Source organism: Corvus kubaryi, unplaced genomic scaffold (genome assembly GCF_017639235.1).
Source record: "Corvus kubaryi isolate FWS band 111438036 unplaced genomic scaffold, C.kubaryi_AGA036_p1.0 split1-65, whole genome shotgun sequence".
Lineage (NCBI taxonomy): Eukaryota > Metazoa > Chordata > Aves > Passeriformes > Corvidae > Corvus > Corvus kubaryi.
Genome location: NW_024582080.1, coordinates 1,327,096 through 1,341,175, shown reverse-complemented (window position 1 = coordinate 1,341,175; position 14,080 = coordinate 1,327,096). Strand labels below are relative to the sequence as shown.

The following is a 14,080-nucleotide window of genomic DNA, read 5'->3' as shown; positions in this document are numbered from 1 at the left end:
CTCAGGCCAGCTCCCTCACCAGCTCTTTGTGTTGCCCCCAGAAGTGACTTCTTCCAGCAGAAAGGGCAGCTCTTTGGGACTGGTCCTGGCACAGAGATGCTGGGGAGGGCCCTCATTTCCCTGAGCCCTTTACCCATCTGCACAGCTCCTGAGAGCCCACTGGAGCTGCTTGTTTTTGCAAAGTGCCATTGACCATGCTGCCTATGGGCAGTGGGATAAGGTGCTCTGCTGCAGAGAAGTATTTCAGACTGCCAGCTCTGCTGAAAGACTGGGAAACGACATCAGAGAGCCAATTTGATGAGGTGAATAGTCCCACTGCAGCCAGAGAGTGTTTCCTTGTGTGCACCATCCAAACCTACGGCTGGAGTTTTCTTCCAAAAAAGCAGCTGTTTTCACCCCAGACTGGAGTCTGGCACAAGGCAAGCTGCCTCCAGGGTGGGTGACCAGAGAAGGGACAAAGCAGCAACAGGACAACCAGGAGACACTCATAACCTACTGCTTTGAAGGAGGAGCACACTGTACTCTGGGACTCTTGGGTGTCAAATTCACACTGACGTGTTTCACTGAGCACTAACTTTCTGCTGTGAATATAAGGACTATGGTGGGTCAGACCAAAAGTGTGTCTGAATAAGAATTCAGTAAGACTGTTGCATCTCCAATGGCCACCAGGAAACGGATGTATTCAGAAAAGCATAAGAACAAGAAAAAAAGTGATGCTCCCCCCAACACTTTCCCAGTGTTTCAGTTATTTTCAGATTAGGGGTTTCCTGACCTGGGGGCTGTGGATCTTTCTACACAGCAACTTACCACGGGCTCTTCAGTGGATCTGTCTCACCTCTCCTGGAGTGCACGTTACCTCTTAGCTCATATGGCACTTGTTGGCAGCCTTTGACAAAGCTGGAGTGCCTACCAGGATTTAGCTCACAGTCATCACTAAGCCTTAGTTACAATGAGGTAAGAACATAACTCTTTTCCTATGAAGACAAATTTTTTACCTCAGTGATGGAGAGAACTGCAAACATGCATTAATGATCTCACCAAAACAATACATGTACCTTAAGGGAAGATGAGGCGTTGCTTTAATTTACTTTATGCGTTACTCATCCCTTATTGTAAGAGAGCAACACTCGACGAGACGCTGCTCAGCCAGTTGCTGGAGAGCTGTACGTACGGTGGGACAGCCACAGAGGGTCTGGGCAGGGAGCCCAGCCATGCAAGGGTCTGAGCCTGCACCAGTCATGCTGTCTCTAGAGGTACTAGAAGGCAAGACATGAAGGTTAACATCTGCTGAGAGCTAGAGAGCACATGAACAGCGCAGATTTTGTAGGGCAAAAAGGCTTTCTGTCGCTCCGCTGTGCCAGTGGTAATACGTGGTTACAGCTGTCGTGCGTTCCAGGTCAGAGGTGCTCGGGTATCCCATTTTGAGGTGGGCAAGCAAGGCACGAGACCCATGGGTGCTTCAGGTAATGGCTTAAACTTAAGTAGCAATCCTTGCACTTTCCTGTGATTACAAGTTGCATGATTTACAGACTGTTCTTGCCATGTGGTTTGTAGCAAAGTGAGCAGCAGTGTTTCAAGATGATCCCACCTTGCCAGCCACCCTGCTACTCTGCTGGGGAGGCATCCATACCTCCTCTACCCCAAAGGTCTTGGGTTCAGCTGCTCATGGCTGTGAACAGAGACCAAGCAGCTGACACATGTTTTACTTGTCTCTCCTGCCTCGCCTTCTAACATCCATTAGCAGGGTGGGACTGAATCTTAAAGCAGTGCACCTAAACCTCCCCAATCCTTCTTGGAGGGATTGCCAGCAATAATGTGACTCAGGTTCATTACATTTTTTTTACATGCTGGTTTTCTTCAGCTCTATTGTCTGGTGGATACAGACAAAATCACTGACTGCAAAAGAACAAGTGACTACCTACCACAGGATGAGTGGCCTCTGACTCTGATACTGCAGGTGGATTCCTGAGCTGACCACATGCACTTCCCAAAATATAGCAATATTAATTGGGCTTATCCAGTTTTGCTGAAGCCAACAGGTCATCCCAGAAGCAAGCATTGCTTAACTCTGTTCAGTAATGGGACACCTGAAAAGTTCTTATTGCCCCATATCTTTGAATTATGAAAGATCTTTCCTCACAGCTCTTTAAGCTACAGAGTTTATGTTGTCAGAGCGCTGAAGGCACCCACAGACCTTGGTGGCCCTAACCACCCGCTTTTGCTCCCCTTCACCCTTTCCCATCGCCCAGCCAGGACACCAGCCCCCCACATTTGGGCCAGGGCTGCAGTGGAGCTTGAGACTGGCACCATTGCAGCATCACTGGGGCAAAGGGCTGAAATGGAGTATGGGGAGGCTGCTCAGGGTCAGTGAATCCTTTAAATGTGCTCATGGCCCTGACATTTATCTTGCAGGTCTTGGCAACAAGAACATATTGATATGAAACTCATATGGCGATGAAGAACGGCCACTCAGATCCACATGGTTTGTTCTGTTTTCAAAGTAGCAAAGTACTCATGCATTATATTTTAGTACTGTCTGTTAATTACAGTGCCAAAAAGCAGTATTTGCTTAACTGCACCAAAATGTTTTCTCTGAGTACACGCAACTTCAATTACCAAGTCAAGAGCTTCACCACAAAGCTTTATTCAGGCAGTAGAGCCAAGCAAACTTCCACATAGCTCTGTCTAAGAGGTGTTCAATTCCTGAGTGTCTGTTTGGACTAATGAAATGCACTATACAAACTCTGAAAGGCTTATATCAAGGAAGAAATGGGAAAGAAAAAACCACTGAATCTATAAATCCTATCTAGTGGAATGGGTAGATTTAAGGATTGGTAAATTGAGTTATTCCAACCTGGAGACACTTGATTTTCTTGTTGCAAGTTTTGCTTTTACCTCTCAGATTACGCCTGCCGAGTGGTGCTGAACAATAATCTTTTGTTCAAGGTAATGGTGAGCAACTCCTCCAGAGGAGAACTGCAACAGCCCTGCCTAGCAGGGATCACATCAGCATTGCTCTGCTGTCCTACCAGGCCTGAGTCAGCCGCAGCTGGCAGCTACAGCCACCTTCCTTGGGGGGTAAAACAAAGTTGTCAGCTGCTAAATCTGCTTTAGGAGCTCTCCTGAAGACAGATAGAGAGCTGGAGCAATTTTTTCTTCAAATGTGCAAGTGACAGAGCCTAGAAGCCATCTCTGACAAACACTGGCCACATCGGTTGTGCCTTTTTGGCTTTCCCTGCTTCTGGCTCCTTCTCTTCCACTCCTAGCAACAATGGTGCAGCACATGCAGATAAAGCTGTTGGGAAAAGGCACGGAGGAAAGTGTGTTGGAAACTACTTGGAAACGAGAGAGATGGAAATGCTGTATTGATCCGCCACGTTTGGCACGCAGCTCAATGACGGTGAGGAAGAGCGTTAGTCTTCCAGATTTTTACTCATCTCCATCAGGCTGCAAGCCTTGTTTTGCCAGAGCTGTGAAGTACAGCTCAGTTGAATGATACAAGTTACAGTCACTTGAATGATCCAAAGAGGGGTTGGGAGAAGGCAAATAAGAAGCTGAGCTGTCAATTAGAGGGAGAGACTCTGAAAGAGGTTTGTGAAAAACTTATATATAGCTATAAGGATCTGTTGCAGAACCTGATGTGGTATAAGATGAGCTAAATTTGAACGTTACGTGTTCTCATTATTTCGGTGTTTTGGTTTTCTTGGATAATACTCTGCTTTATGCAAGGTGTTAGATCACTGCTTACCACTGTCTACAACTACACCACCCACATACGTCCTCTTTTCTGCCACGAAAATTCCAGGTTTGACTTCAAGGCAGTGTATTTGACCCAAACTCATGTGCCCAGGCTACCACTGATCTGGAGGTGCTGGGTCTGTCTGCAGGCTGTCCAAACACCCCCAGAGCTGCACATGGGGAGTGGCGGTGCAATAATTTTGACAGTTTGGGGACAATTTGTTGGGCAGAGCCCCTTTGTGCTCTGCATTGCAGTAGGTACAACACCCCAGCTGCCACGTGCACTTGTGGTATGAAGGGCGTGTCGGCAAAGCGCTGGATTTGCTTTTTCCAGGTAGGGCGTGCTTGCATGGCAGACTCACCAAAGGGGATTCGAGGCTTCCCGAAACATCTGGATTTGTTAGGTGTTTGTTGTGCAGCATTTCCCAGGCATACAGCAACGTTAGTGCAGTCATGAGGAGCAGAGGGAGATGCAGAGCAGACCCATGACACAGCCTTGGCTGGCAGAGCTGCCTGAGGTCACTTTGTGCATGAGCTGTGCCAGCAGGGTCACCCCAGAGTGCATTAGGGGGGACGAACCCACAGCTAACAAGGTAAGTGTAATCCTGGGATGCATCAGGAAGAGCATTGCCAGCAGGTCGAGAGAGGTGATCCTGCCCCTCTACTCAGCCCTGCTGAGGCCACATCTGGAGTGCTGTGTCCAGTTCTGGGCTCCTCAGCACAAGAGAGACAGGGAGCTCCTGGAGCAGGTCCAGCGTAGGGCGATAAAGATGATGAAGGGCCCGGAGCATCTCTCCTGTGAGGAAAGGCTGAAGTAGCTGGGCCTGTTCAGCCTTGAGAAGACACGACTGAGAGATCTCATCAATGTCTATGAGTAAGTGAAGGGAGGGTGCCAAGAGGATGGAGCCAGGCTCTTCTCAGTGGTGTCGAGCAATGGGACAAGAGACAACAGGCAGAAACTGATACACAGGAAGCTCCACCTGAACATGAGGAAGAACTTCTTTACTGTGTAAGCGACCACACACTGGAACAGTTTGCCCGGAAAGGCGACTGCGGAGGCTCCTGTATTGGAGATACCACGAACCGTTTGGACACAATCCTGTGCCATGTGCTATAGGCTCGCTCCGCTTGAGCGGGGAGATTGGACCAAATGTCCCACTGTGGTGCCCTCCAACCTGACCCATTCCACGACTCTGTACGCACAATACCTTCAGGCCCTCCCCACCGCCCCCAAAGGTCTCCCGGAGCCCCCGAGCTCCCGGCATCGAGCTGGAACCTCGCGGCCGGGCCACCGCTCCACGTGCAGAGCTCCCGTCCGCCGGGACTACACGCCCCAGAATGCCATGCGGGCAGGGGGCGGGATCAGGGCGGGGGGCGGGACCAGAGCCGGCAGACCGCGCCGCGATTGGACGGCGTCTGCCCGCCCGCCGCGTCACGTGAGCTTGCACCCCCCCCCCTCCACCCCCCCATCCCTCTTCCCGTCGCCAAGCAATGGCGCGCGCGCGCCGACGTTTCCCCCCCCCCCTCCCCGCCCGTTTCCCCCCCCTCGCGCTCGTCACGGAGCGCGTCCCGCTTCCCTCCGCCCCTCGCGCGAGCCGCCGCCGGGAGCCGCCGGAGCCGCCTCGCAGGAGTCGCCGGGAGCCGCCATGGCCGAGAACGCCGCCGCCACCGGCCTGGAGAGCCACCGCATCAAGAGCTTCAAGAACAAGGGCCGCGACGCGGAGGTGCGTGTGGGGCCGGCAGGGTCCCGGCCGGGCCCGGCCTCCGCCTCCGCCGGCGGCCGCCAGAGGAGGGGCCGGGCCGGGCCGCGCTCGCGGCGGGAGGAGGCGGCGGGGGGAGCGCCCGAGGGGGGTTTTTTTCTTCGCCGTCATGCGGGCGGGCGCGGCCGGCGGGGGGCGGAGGCGGCGGCGGGGGGAAGGGTTGGCGCGGCCGGGCCGCCCGCGGGCCCCTTCGCCGGCTCGCCGGGGCCCGGGCAGGGCCGGCGGGATGCGGCACCTTCTCCTCCTGCGGCGCTCCCCGCTCCCACCCCGGCGGCCTCCCCGTCCTGCCACCTTCCCCCCGGCTGTGGGCTCGGATGCGGCCTCGGACAATGGTGCCGGCGGCCTTTTGTGCCGCCCCCCGGGGCGGTGGCGGCCCTTCCGCCGGGGCCCGGGGCTGCCCTGCCCTCGTCCCGCGGTGCCGCTGCTGCACGCGGAGGCTTCTGCTGGTGCCGGGGACCGCTCCCACGCCCTGGTGAGCCTTGTTGCAGTGTGCTGTGCTGGCCCGTTTTGTTCCTGTCCTACCGTGTATCAACCCCTTTTTTCTTTTAAATTTTTGTATTTTGTTTTCAAATGTTGGTAGGCACATCAGTAATGGTCTGCTGGGCGTCTGCGTCTGCATCGGGAAGGAGTGTGGTGCTCGGTAAAGCTAATGGGGTAGTAGTTTACTCCCCCGAATTTGAGAGTTTCAGGGTTATTGCAAGCTTATTCCCTAATGATGTTCCAGAGGTCTTCGAATCTGCGTGTCATTATCAGAGACATCTTCAGTTCTACTCGCAGTTGAAAGAGGAAATCCCAAATCTTGTGTTTAAGTTTCTGTAGTAGGAAAGGAAGGGGGAGTGAGCTCTGAAATCAGGCTAGGATTGAAATCGGCTTAGGCTTCGCTAGAGTGAAAACCTAAATATATGTCAGATTACTTTGACTTCACCTGAGGGTGTTTTCTATGCTTCTGTTGATTTTATCACTTAACTTTTGTAATCAGCAGACTGGAATTTTAGTCCTCTGAAAGCACATTTTGTATTTTAGCAGAATTCACACTTCGGCTGCTATTGTTTGGGTGGAGACAATTTTATGCAGGTCAGGCTTAGCAGCAGTGGTGTCTTTAAGATGACATTCACAGTGTAAAGTAGTCTTTAATTTTTATTTAACTCTGCAACAGTGAATCTTTCTCACAGAAAATATTGCATGTAAAGAGTATAACTTCAACGCTTCTGGCTAACATTAGGAAATGTTAGAAAGTAACTAAAAATTGCCCAACCTTCTGTTTAGCAGTTGCTTCTCAGGGTAAGGAGGGGGCGTGGTGCATTTCTTTTTCCCCTTCTCATCCAGTGAGGCGCTTCCTGCTGCTCCTCATTCATTTTGTCCTTGTCTCATCTCTCTGTATTGGTTACCGGCTTTGTTGCTGCTTTCTCAGTCCCTGGCCTGAATCCATCAGAGCTCTAAACAGGGAAAGGTTAGGTATGTTCATGCCTAGTGTGAACTGATCTGTCATCCATGCTTGCTTACATTATAGCATGCCCAAGTCTAGGGGAATTAAATATCTGCCTCCATGGGGAGGAAGGAGGGAATGGACTGCCTAAGCTTTGCTGAGATTACTTCTGCCAGACCAGCTAAGGTGGCTTAGCTCTCATTTTCCCCTGAAGGGGAGTAATTATTTTGGAGTAGTGTATTTGCTGTTATGGAGAAGTATATCCCTAGGGTTGTCCTCCAGTGTGCTGACTGATTTCCTTTCTGTGGCTGAGCCTGAGACTGGTGCAGAGCTCCAATAGTGGTAATGTAGTTAAAGCTGTCATATCTGCTTTTGAAAAGGGTTAAAAGCTAGGTAACATACTTCTTTTACACTAACAAATAGATAAAATGCAGAGGTATTTTAAAGTTGTATACCCATGGAAATATGCTAAAATGGAATTTAGGGTCATTTAAAGAACATAAAGATTGGAAATGTTTCAGTGTCTTTCAAAACAACTTAATTTGTATTAAATGTCTGAGATTTTCTACTAAAGCTGCTTTTTGACTCTTTTTCTGATCAGGGTATTTAAAAGTTCGTGTTAGGAGTACCCTTCTGGAGTAAACTTTATCTGACTTAAGTCTCTAAAAGTAAATGTAAGTTAAGTTTAGAATGGAGAATGGATGAGCACAGCAGAGCTATATAATTGCCATTAGTTACTGTGCCTCTCTTGAGGAACTGTTACACAGACTGACCTGCTGATTGCACAGATTATCTCTATGTAGTGAAAGTTATTGGCTCTCTACAAAGTATTTCTTCTCTACATCAAATATACTTAATTCCCAACTGTCAGCAATTAAATACAGTTGTTTTGCTCCCTGCGCTGCAATAAAGAGTTTTACATAGAGATCCTGCCTCCAATTTTCTGTACGCAGCTTTGGAAAGCAGGAGGCATCAGTGCTTTCATTGGCATTGATCTACATCTTCTCATTTTGTCAAATTCCACCAAAGAAAAATGAAGTGTTTAGAATGATGGCATAATAAATCATGGTCTGATATCTAGATTATATCCTCTGGAAAATTGAAAATACTCAAAGATGTATGCTCTCAGCTTCAGTTTGAAAACAGTGGCGCTTGAGTCACCTTCTGCCTGGAAACAGTCATTGCCTTTGAACACATCAGGCCTGAACACATTTTTTAGTAATCTTCCTTTGGCTGCTGTTAAGTACTTGTGAGTTACTATTGATCCCCTCTGGGTACAGACTCTTCTGGCAGACCAAAATACTTACTCCTTTAATTTGTAGTTAACTCAGATTTTATTACTGGGTTTGCTAGGCCGTATAATTGTCTTTGCTTTATCTTAATGCAACTTTAAGGGAAACAAAAGATGAGTAAGTACTTTTGGATTTTGTTATGACAGACCTCAGTACCCCATGCAACTTCTCATTGTACTTTTCTAAGAGCAAGGGAACAGATCTGCTGAGCAGAAGTTGAAGCTTCTGAATCCTTGACCTGCACAGGTTCATTCTCCTTTTTCTAGTTTCAGGTTTGGGTGGAAGTTCCATACCTCTTTGTTGTCTTCCTCTCTTAGGAAGGTAGAGTTGTTGATATTGAACTGAAATTCTGATTTTGGGATATTAATACTTCTAAAGAGTATTTAGCCCTCAGAAAGGATAATAGCAAAATCAAATGCCAGAAATTAAGTGTTCTTCACTTAATATGAGCTTCTGTTCTTTTATTAGTGAGATTTTTTTATTTTTATAGGTACTGACATGTGATTAGCAGCAGACAAAGTTAAACTCAACCTGCAGAGATGATCAGTAAGGAGCCAAGACACTCATGGCTTCATCTGGACAGACAACTGCCAGTTCTCTCCTCACAACCTTCTATATTCTCCAGAGATGTGAAAGAGCTTTTTAAATTGTTGCACATATAATGAGAAGGCTTTCCTGTGTGATTATGGACATGAGTCTTAAGTCTCAATGATTTTTTTTTTTTCCCCCCTAAATATCCAGCACTGGTTATTCCAGTACAGTTGAGGCTTTACAGGGCAAGATTAAACAGTTGCAATAACTTAATTTGTGACACCCGTTGTAACTGCTGTGTTTATTTGTTTATATTGATATCTAAGCTAGCCTAGCTTTTAGAAAACCTAATTTTAACCTTCTGATTTTTGCAGTTCTTCATTCTTTGCTTAGTAACATCCTTCTTAGCCTTATTTACTCCTTCAATATCTTGGATTAGAAGGAGCTACTATTACAGTAGCTGGCACCCATTCGTTGACTCACAGTTCTGATGTTTAAGGTGATGGATCAAACAATCGGCCCATTTCTTTCTGTCAGGATTAGTCAGCATCCCTGACCAAAACTGCGGAAAAATTCTTGGTGAGCAGAGGTGTTAAAATTTGTAGGGCTGTCTGCATGAGTTGCTTGTGTTTTTTGTGTGTGATATAATGAGACTCTGTGGTCATGTAATTAGCAAAGTTCATACTAGATTAAAACTCCATGTGCACTCATTCAAAAGAAAACACACCAACCAGAAAAAGAAGCCCAAAACCTAGTAAGGAGTTAGTGCATTATAGACTGAATAACTTTATGTGAAAACACTTTAATGATTGGGATTAAACTTTTCTGTTTGTATACTTGTCATACACCTAGTCTTAAGTAAAAAGAAGACAAGTCTTTTAACTTCCGTTGCTTAGTCTGTAGGGTTATCCTTCTGAAATTTGTTGAGGACTATTTGCCAAAAGGAAATACAGCCACGCTGTCATCCTTCACCTACTCCTGTTCTATTTGATTTTTAGCTTCAGAAGTCCTGGTCACTGATGTCTTTTCTCCAGTTACAGGCAATTGTATCACCTTTTAGTCTGTATCACCTTTGGGATCAGGAACTTTGAAGGATAAAATTTTATTCTGTACCTTCAGCATCCTCACCCCAAATGAGGCAGAGGAAGAAACTGGGCTTAGCCCAGATCTCCATCATCAGCTCTGGCAGATTCAGTGTATTTACTGCTCCTGCATTGCTAACAGTGAGGATCTAGTTTTTGAGGATGCTTGAATTCATTCCCAATTTTCTGTCATGCTGCCATGAATTTTTTGCAAGCAGAGGAACATCATTCTGGGAGAGGCCAAATCTGTGCAGTCTCTGGGCATCTGGGAAAAGGTACAGGTTGACTTAAAGCTGTGTTCCTGTCAACGGCTCTTTGCAGTGGAGGTTCCATACCTGCACGGTGTTAGCGAATGAGCAGACATGCTGCTGCCAGCTCATTGCTGGATGCTGTTCTGTGCACTGAGTTTTTGCTGTCTCCCTGTACTCCCCTCCAAGGCTTCATGAAACAAGTAAGGGTTGTAGCAGTCCCAGAAATCCTGTTTCTCCCAACTACTTTGTGTACCAATCCAGTTTCTTTCAAGATTTCACAATACAGCTTGATCAGCTCTCTTCCTTTCACTTTGGCAGAGGAAAGGATGCCAGAATGGAGTAGGGCTTTAACAGCTGGTTTAGGTAGGTTTAAGGTACTATGGGCTTTGCTGTCTTAAGAGGCTCACTGGCTTGAGTCTCAGTAGGTAAAGCAAAAACACAGGCGTCATGTAACTTCCTGTTGGGAGCTGGATGTAATACAAGATCTGATATTCTCATGCAGAGTTTCTAACTCCAGCTGCTTCTTTGTTACCCTTTAAACCCAGTATATGTACTCTTGGGAGAATATAAGTGTACATGTTTGTACCTTGGAAAGAATTACATGGGTAGGAAGTAAGATACAGATGTGGGAAGCCTCTTTGGTTGCTACTGCTCCAGAATTTTCCAAGCTTTATTCTGCATGTAGATAGTACAATGCTGTGAAATGTTTGTGACTCGTGGCAGAAGGCAAACACCTAATAAGTCCACTTAGATGTACTGTGTAGTGTTTTCATTGAGGTTCAAAATCAGTTGAATGCATTGCATTTTAAAAGATTTAAATGCACGGATACATTAGGAAATAATTGTTTATTTCAAAAATACCTCTGGAGAATGCAGTTTGGAGATGGTATCTTGTGATGAACATAATCTTCATAAGCTGATTGAGATCTGTGCTTGCTGTATTGAGGCCCAGTTATTGCTGTTTGCTGTTGTGATATATCAAGCCTCTGGTAATCTTCCTGTAATTACAGAATTTGTTTTTCTTAATTCTTGTGTATTTCTAACACTACAGCAGTGGCACTGGTATCTCTAAACCTTTTTTTATGAAAGGATTGATTTTTAATTTGTAGAATATTGAAGTCTGGTCACAGATGGTAGCAGTGTAACAGACTAGTTTTAAAGAGCTCTTTAACTATTTTTTACATAAATTCTTTGAGGCTTTTGTAATATTTGTACAGTTCCAGTACATATCCAAGCAGGATGTTTTGTCCTCTAAAACTGTGTTATATGAAAGGACAGCAATTAGGAGGATGCACCAGCTACAAGTAAGTGATCAGATTTGTATTTATTGTGGGATTAGAAGTGGAATGAGGCATCTAATTTATAACAGGCTAGAGGAGGCAATGAACTAGTAAATAATGGCATGTGTCATCACGTAGTAAAGACAAATTGTCAACTGACCTGATCTGAAATGAAAAAGAAATCCAATATCTCTTATCTTTTCAAGAATAGAGTCTGTCAGTTGTTTCCAAAATACCTGGTGTGGGAAACTCTGATACTGAATTGGTATTCCTGATTAGTAATGTAATAGCAGAAAGTGGACTTTGTAGTCCATTTCACAAAATTTGACATGGGTAGTCAAAAGCACTGGTTTCTTCCAAAAAGTTGGTCCTGCATCAGAACTGTCTGTGCCTTGGGGTGAAGTAGTTGCAAGGCTCTTCATGTTTCTTTACTTTCTGCTCCCTTAGCTTCCTGAGCCAGCCCTTCACATCTGGAGAAGACCAGTGGTGGCTCAAAGAGGTCAGTGTGAAGGGGAGAAGGTATATCTTGTCTAGTGGTATTTAACAGTTGGATTGTTATCCCTTCACAATCAGATTAACACCATTAAATCTGCTGGGGAGGCTCTTCTGGGTCACCTGACACTTGTTTCCTTTCTCAGGCTAAGCAAATGTTGCAGTCAGCTTTAAACTTGATGTAGTGTGTAAAAAATACAGCAAGTAGAAAATAGGAATATATAATGTACTAGTGGCTGCAGAACAGGAGACAAGTTTGTGTCATCTTCATTCAAACACCTGTTACTGAATTACTCATTTCCCTCATACTCTGTCATGTCTCATCAGCTGAGGACTTCTTCTTGAGCATTTTTAATCTTGGTTATTGTCAGATTCAGTAACAGGTGGACTTTGGAAGTGGCAATATAGAGTAAGTGATTTGCAAAATCAGTTTGGAGAAACAGCTTCCTTTCAAGACTTGTAAGCCTTGATGGAGATGTGTTTTATTGAGTGTTCAAGCCCCACTGCAAACTTGCTGGTGTGGAACATAGAGCTCATCTGTGTGAGGAGAAGGTGGTCAGTGACAGAGGGTGCTAGGGTGGCTTGTGCCCAGGTTTTCAGAGGTGCAGTAAGGGATTCCTGGCCAGGTGCAGGGTCAGATTTCAGGTTTGCAGTTCTTGGAGTCCTAGTCCTTGCTTTTTCTTAGTCAACTACAGTGTAAGTCAGAAGGTTGAGAAGTTCTGCCGAGAGACATTGTCGTGTCTTGCTCAGGTAACTGAAGTCACCCTAACCAGCAGATACTGTCTTTGCATGCAGCTCTTTGGCATCAGGGCCTCTGACTTCTTTTCATGCACACACGTAATGCTAGATGCAAAGTCAGTGGTAGTGATTTCTCTGCAATAAAAGTCTGACTTTCAGCCAGATACAGAAGGCTTTCCACATCAGGAGAGGATCCTGAAATGAGAGCCCTGCTGCGATTCATCAGGATCCTGTTAACTACTGTTCACCAGGTGTGCAAGAGGAATGTAGTGTTCTTGTCACTGATCAAACAGCACTGAAGAGCAGCCTTCCAGACAAGAAGAGACGTTCAGGGAGCACTGATATGTACAATCAATGTGACAGCACCTTTTTTTTTAATGGAAGGATATATAAATTGGAATTTTGAGAAACTGAAGGAATCCTCAAGGAGAGAAGTATGATACCCAAAATGTTCATGTAATGTAAGCACACTGATTCTATGTCACATTAAAAAGTGAGGTAGAAGCATCTAGAATTCATGATACTCAAATGATTAAATCAAAAGGGCAGCTGACAAGGTTCATAAGATTGTGGGATGTTGCTAGAGTGTATTTTCTAATTCCTAATGCTCCATCTTCTTCCTGCGTTGTCAGCTGGGTTTGTTGTTTTCTCTTGCATCTTGAGCAGAATGATCTCTTCATAGATTTAATTAGGCAGCTAGCACATGTTTAATCTTTTTTTGCCTTTTGATTATATCTTTCAAAAAACAGCAAAGAAAATCTGATTTCATTGGAGCTGTGTAATATTATACCAAAAAAAGCTTGCTGTGGTTGAATATAGCCTAGCTCTCTAGGGAGTTGATTTGTTGGTTTTTTTCATGACACCCTGTGAATGTATGCAAATTGCAATTGTTTTCCCATTTTATAGATGGAATAACAAAACTTTTTTACCCACTTCACAGGGAGATGCTTATAAATATATCATGGATTCATAGAATGATCGTCTGAGGTACTTTGATATTACAGTTGAAGACTGCTTAAGTATCTGAAAAGGGAGTGTCTTTGTTCAAACATAGATTGCACAAGAAGGTATCTGGCTAGTATTTAGCCTTGTATGTTTGTTGGTTTTTTTTTTTCTTTCTAAGGGAAACTAGTATAAATATTTGGCAAGCTTAAGAATGTCTGGTCTTCTGGTGTTTGGCCAGAAATCTGTGAAGCCTTTCTGAACAGACACTTAATTTTGTAATGAATTTCTTGAAAGTGGTTATCTACAATTTGATATAAGTTTGTACACTTAAAAGTATTTCAATCTTTATGTTGATCCAAAGATCGAAATCGTAGTCAGTTGTTTGCACTTAGTTACCATGAACAGTCCTAATTTTGCTGTGCTGTTTTCATGTCCTGTACACAAGTGAATATGGTATTTTGTCTGTGAAATATGGTAGTAGGTGGCGGATTGGGTTTCTGGTAACATCTATTAGTAAAAAAATGAAGATATACCTGAGTTGATCT

General features: G+C 45.3%; 1 protein-coding gene across 2 annotated transcripts in view; it reads left to right on the top strand.

Annotated features, from left to right (window-relative positions):
* Positions 1-5,284: 5,284 nt before the first annotated feature.
* Positions 5,285-14,080, top strand: part of KPNA3 (karyopherin subunit alpha 3) — a 48,176-nt gene continuing 39,380 nt past the window's right edge. The window contains exon 1 of one of the 2 annotated variants that reach the window (XM_042014143.1): positions 5,285-5,462. In XM_042014143.1, coding sequence (XP_041870077.1) covers positions 5,385-5,462 — 78 coding nt within the window. In that variant the 5' untranslated portion in view covers positions 5,285-5,384. Of the gene's footprint in view, positions 5,463-5,709; positions 5,971-14,080 lie in introns of those variants that run through there. The other variant, XM_042014142.1, reaches the window with a different exon arrangement.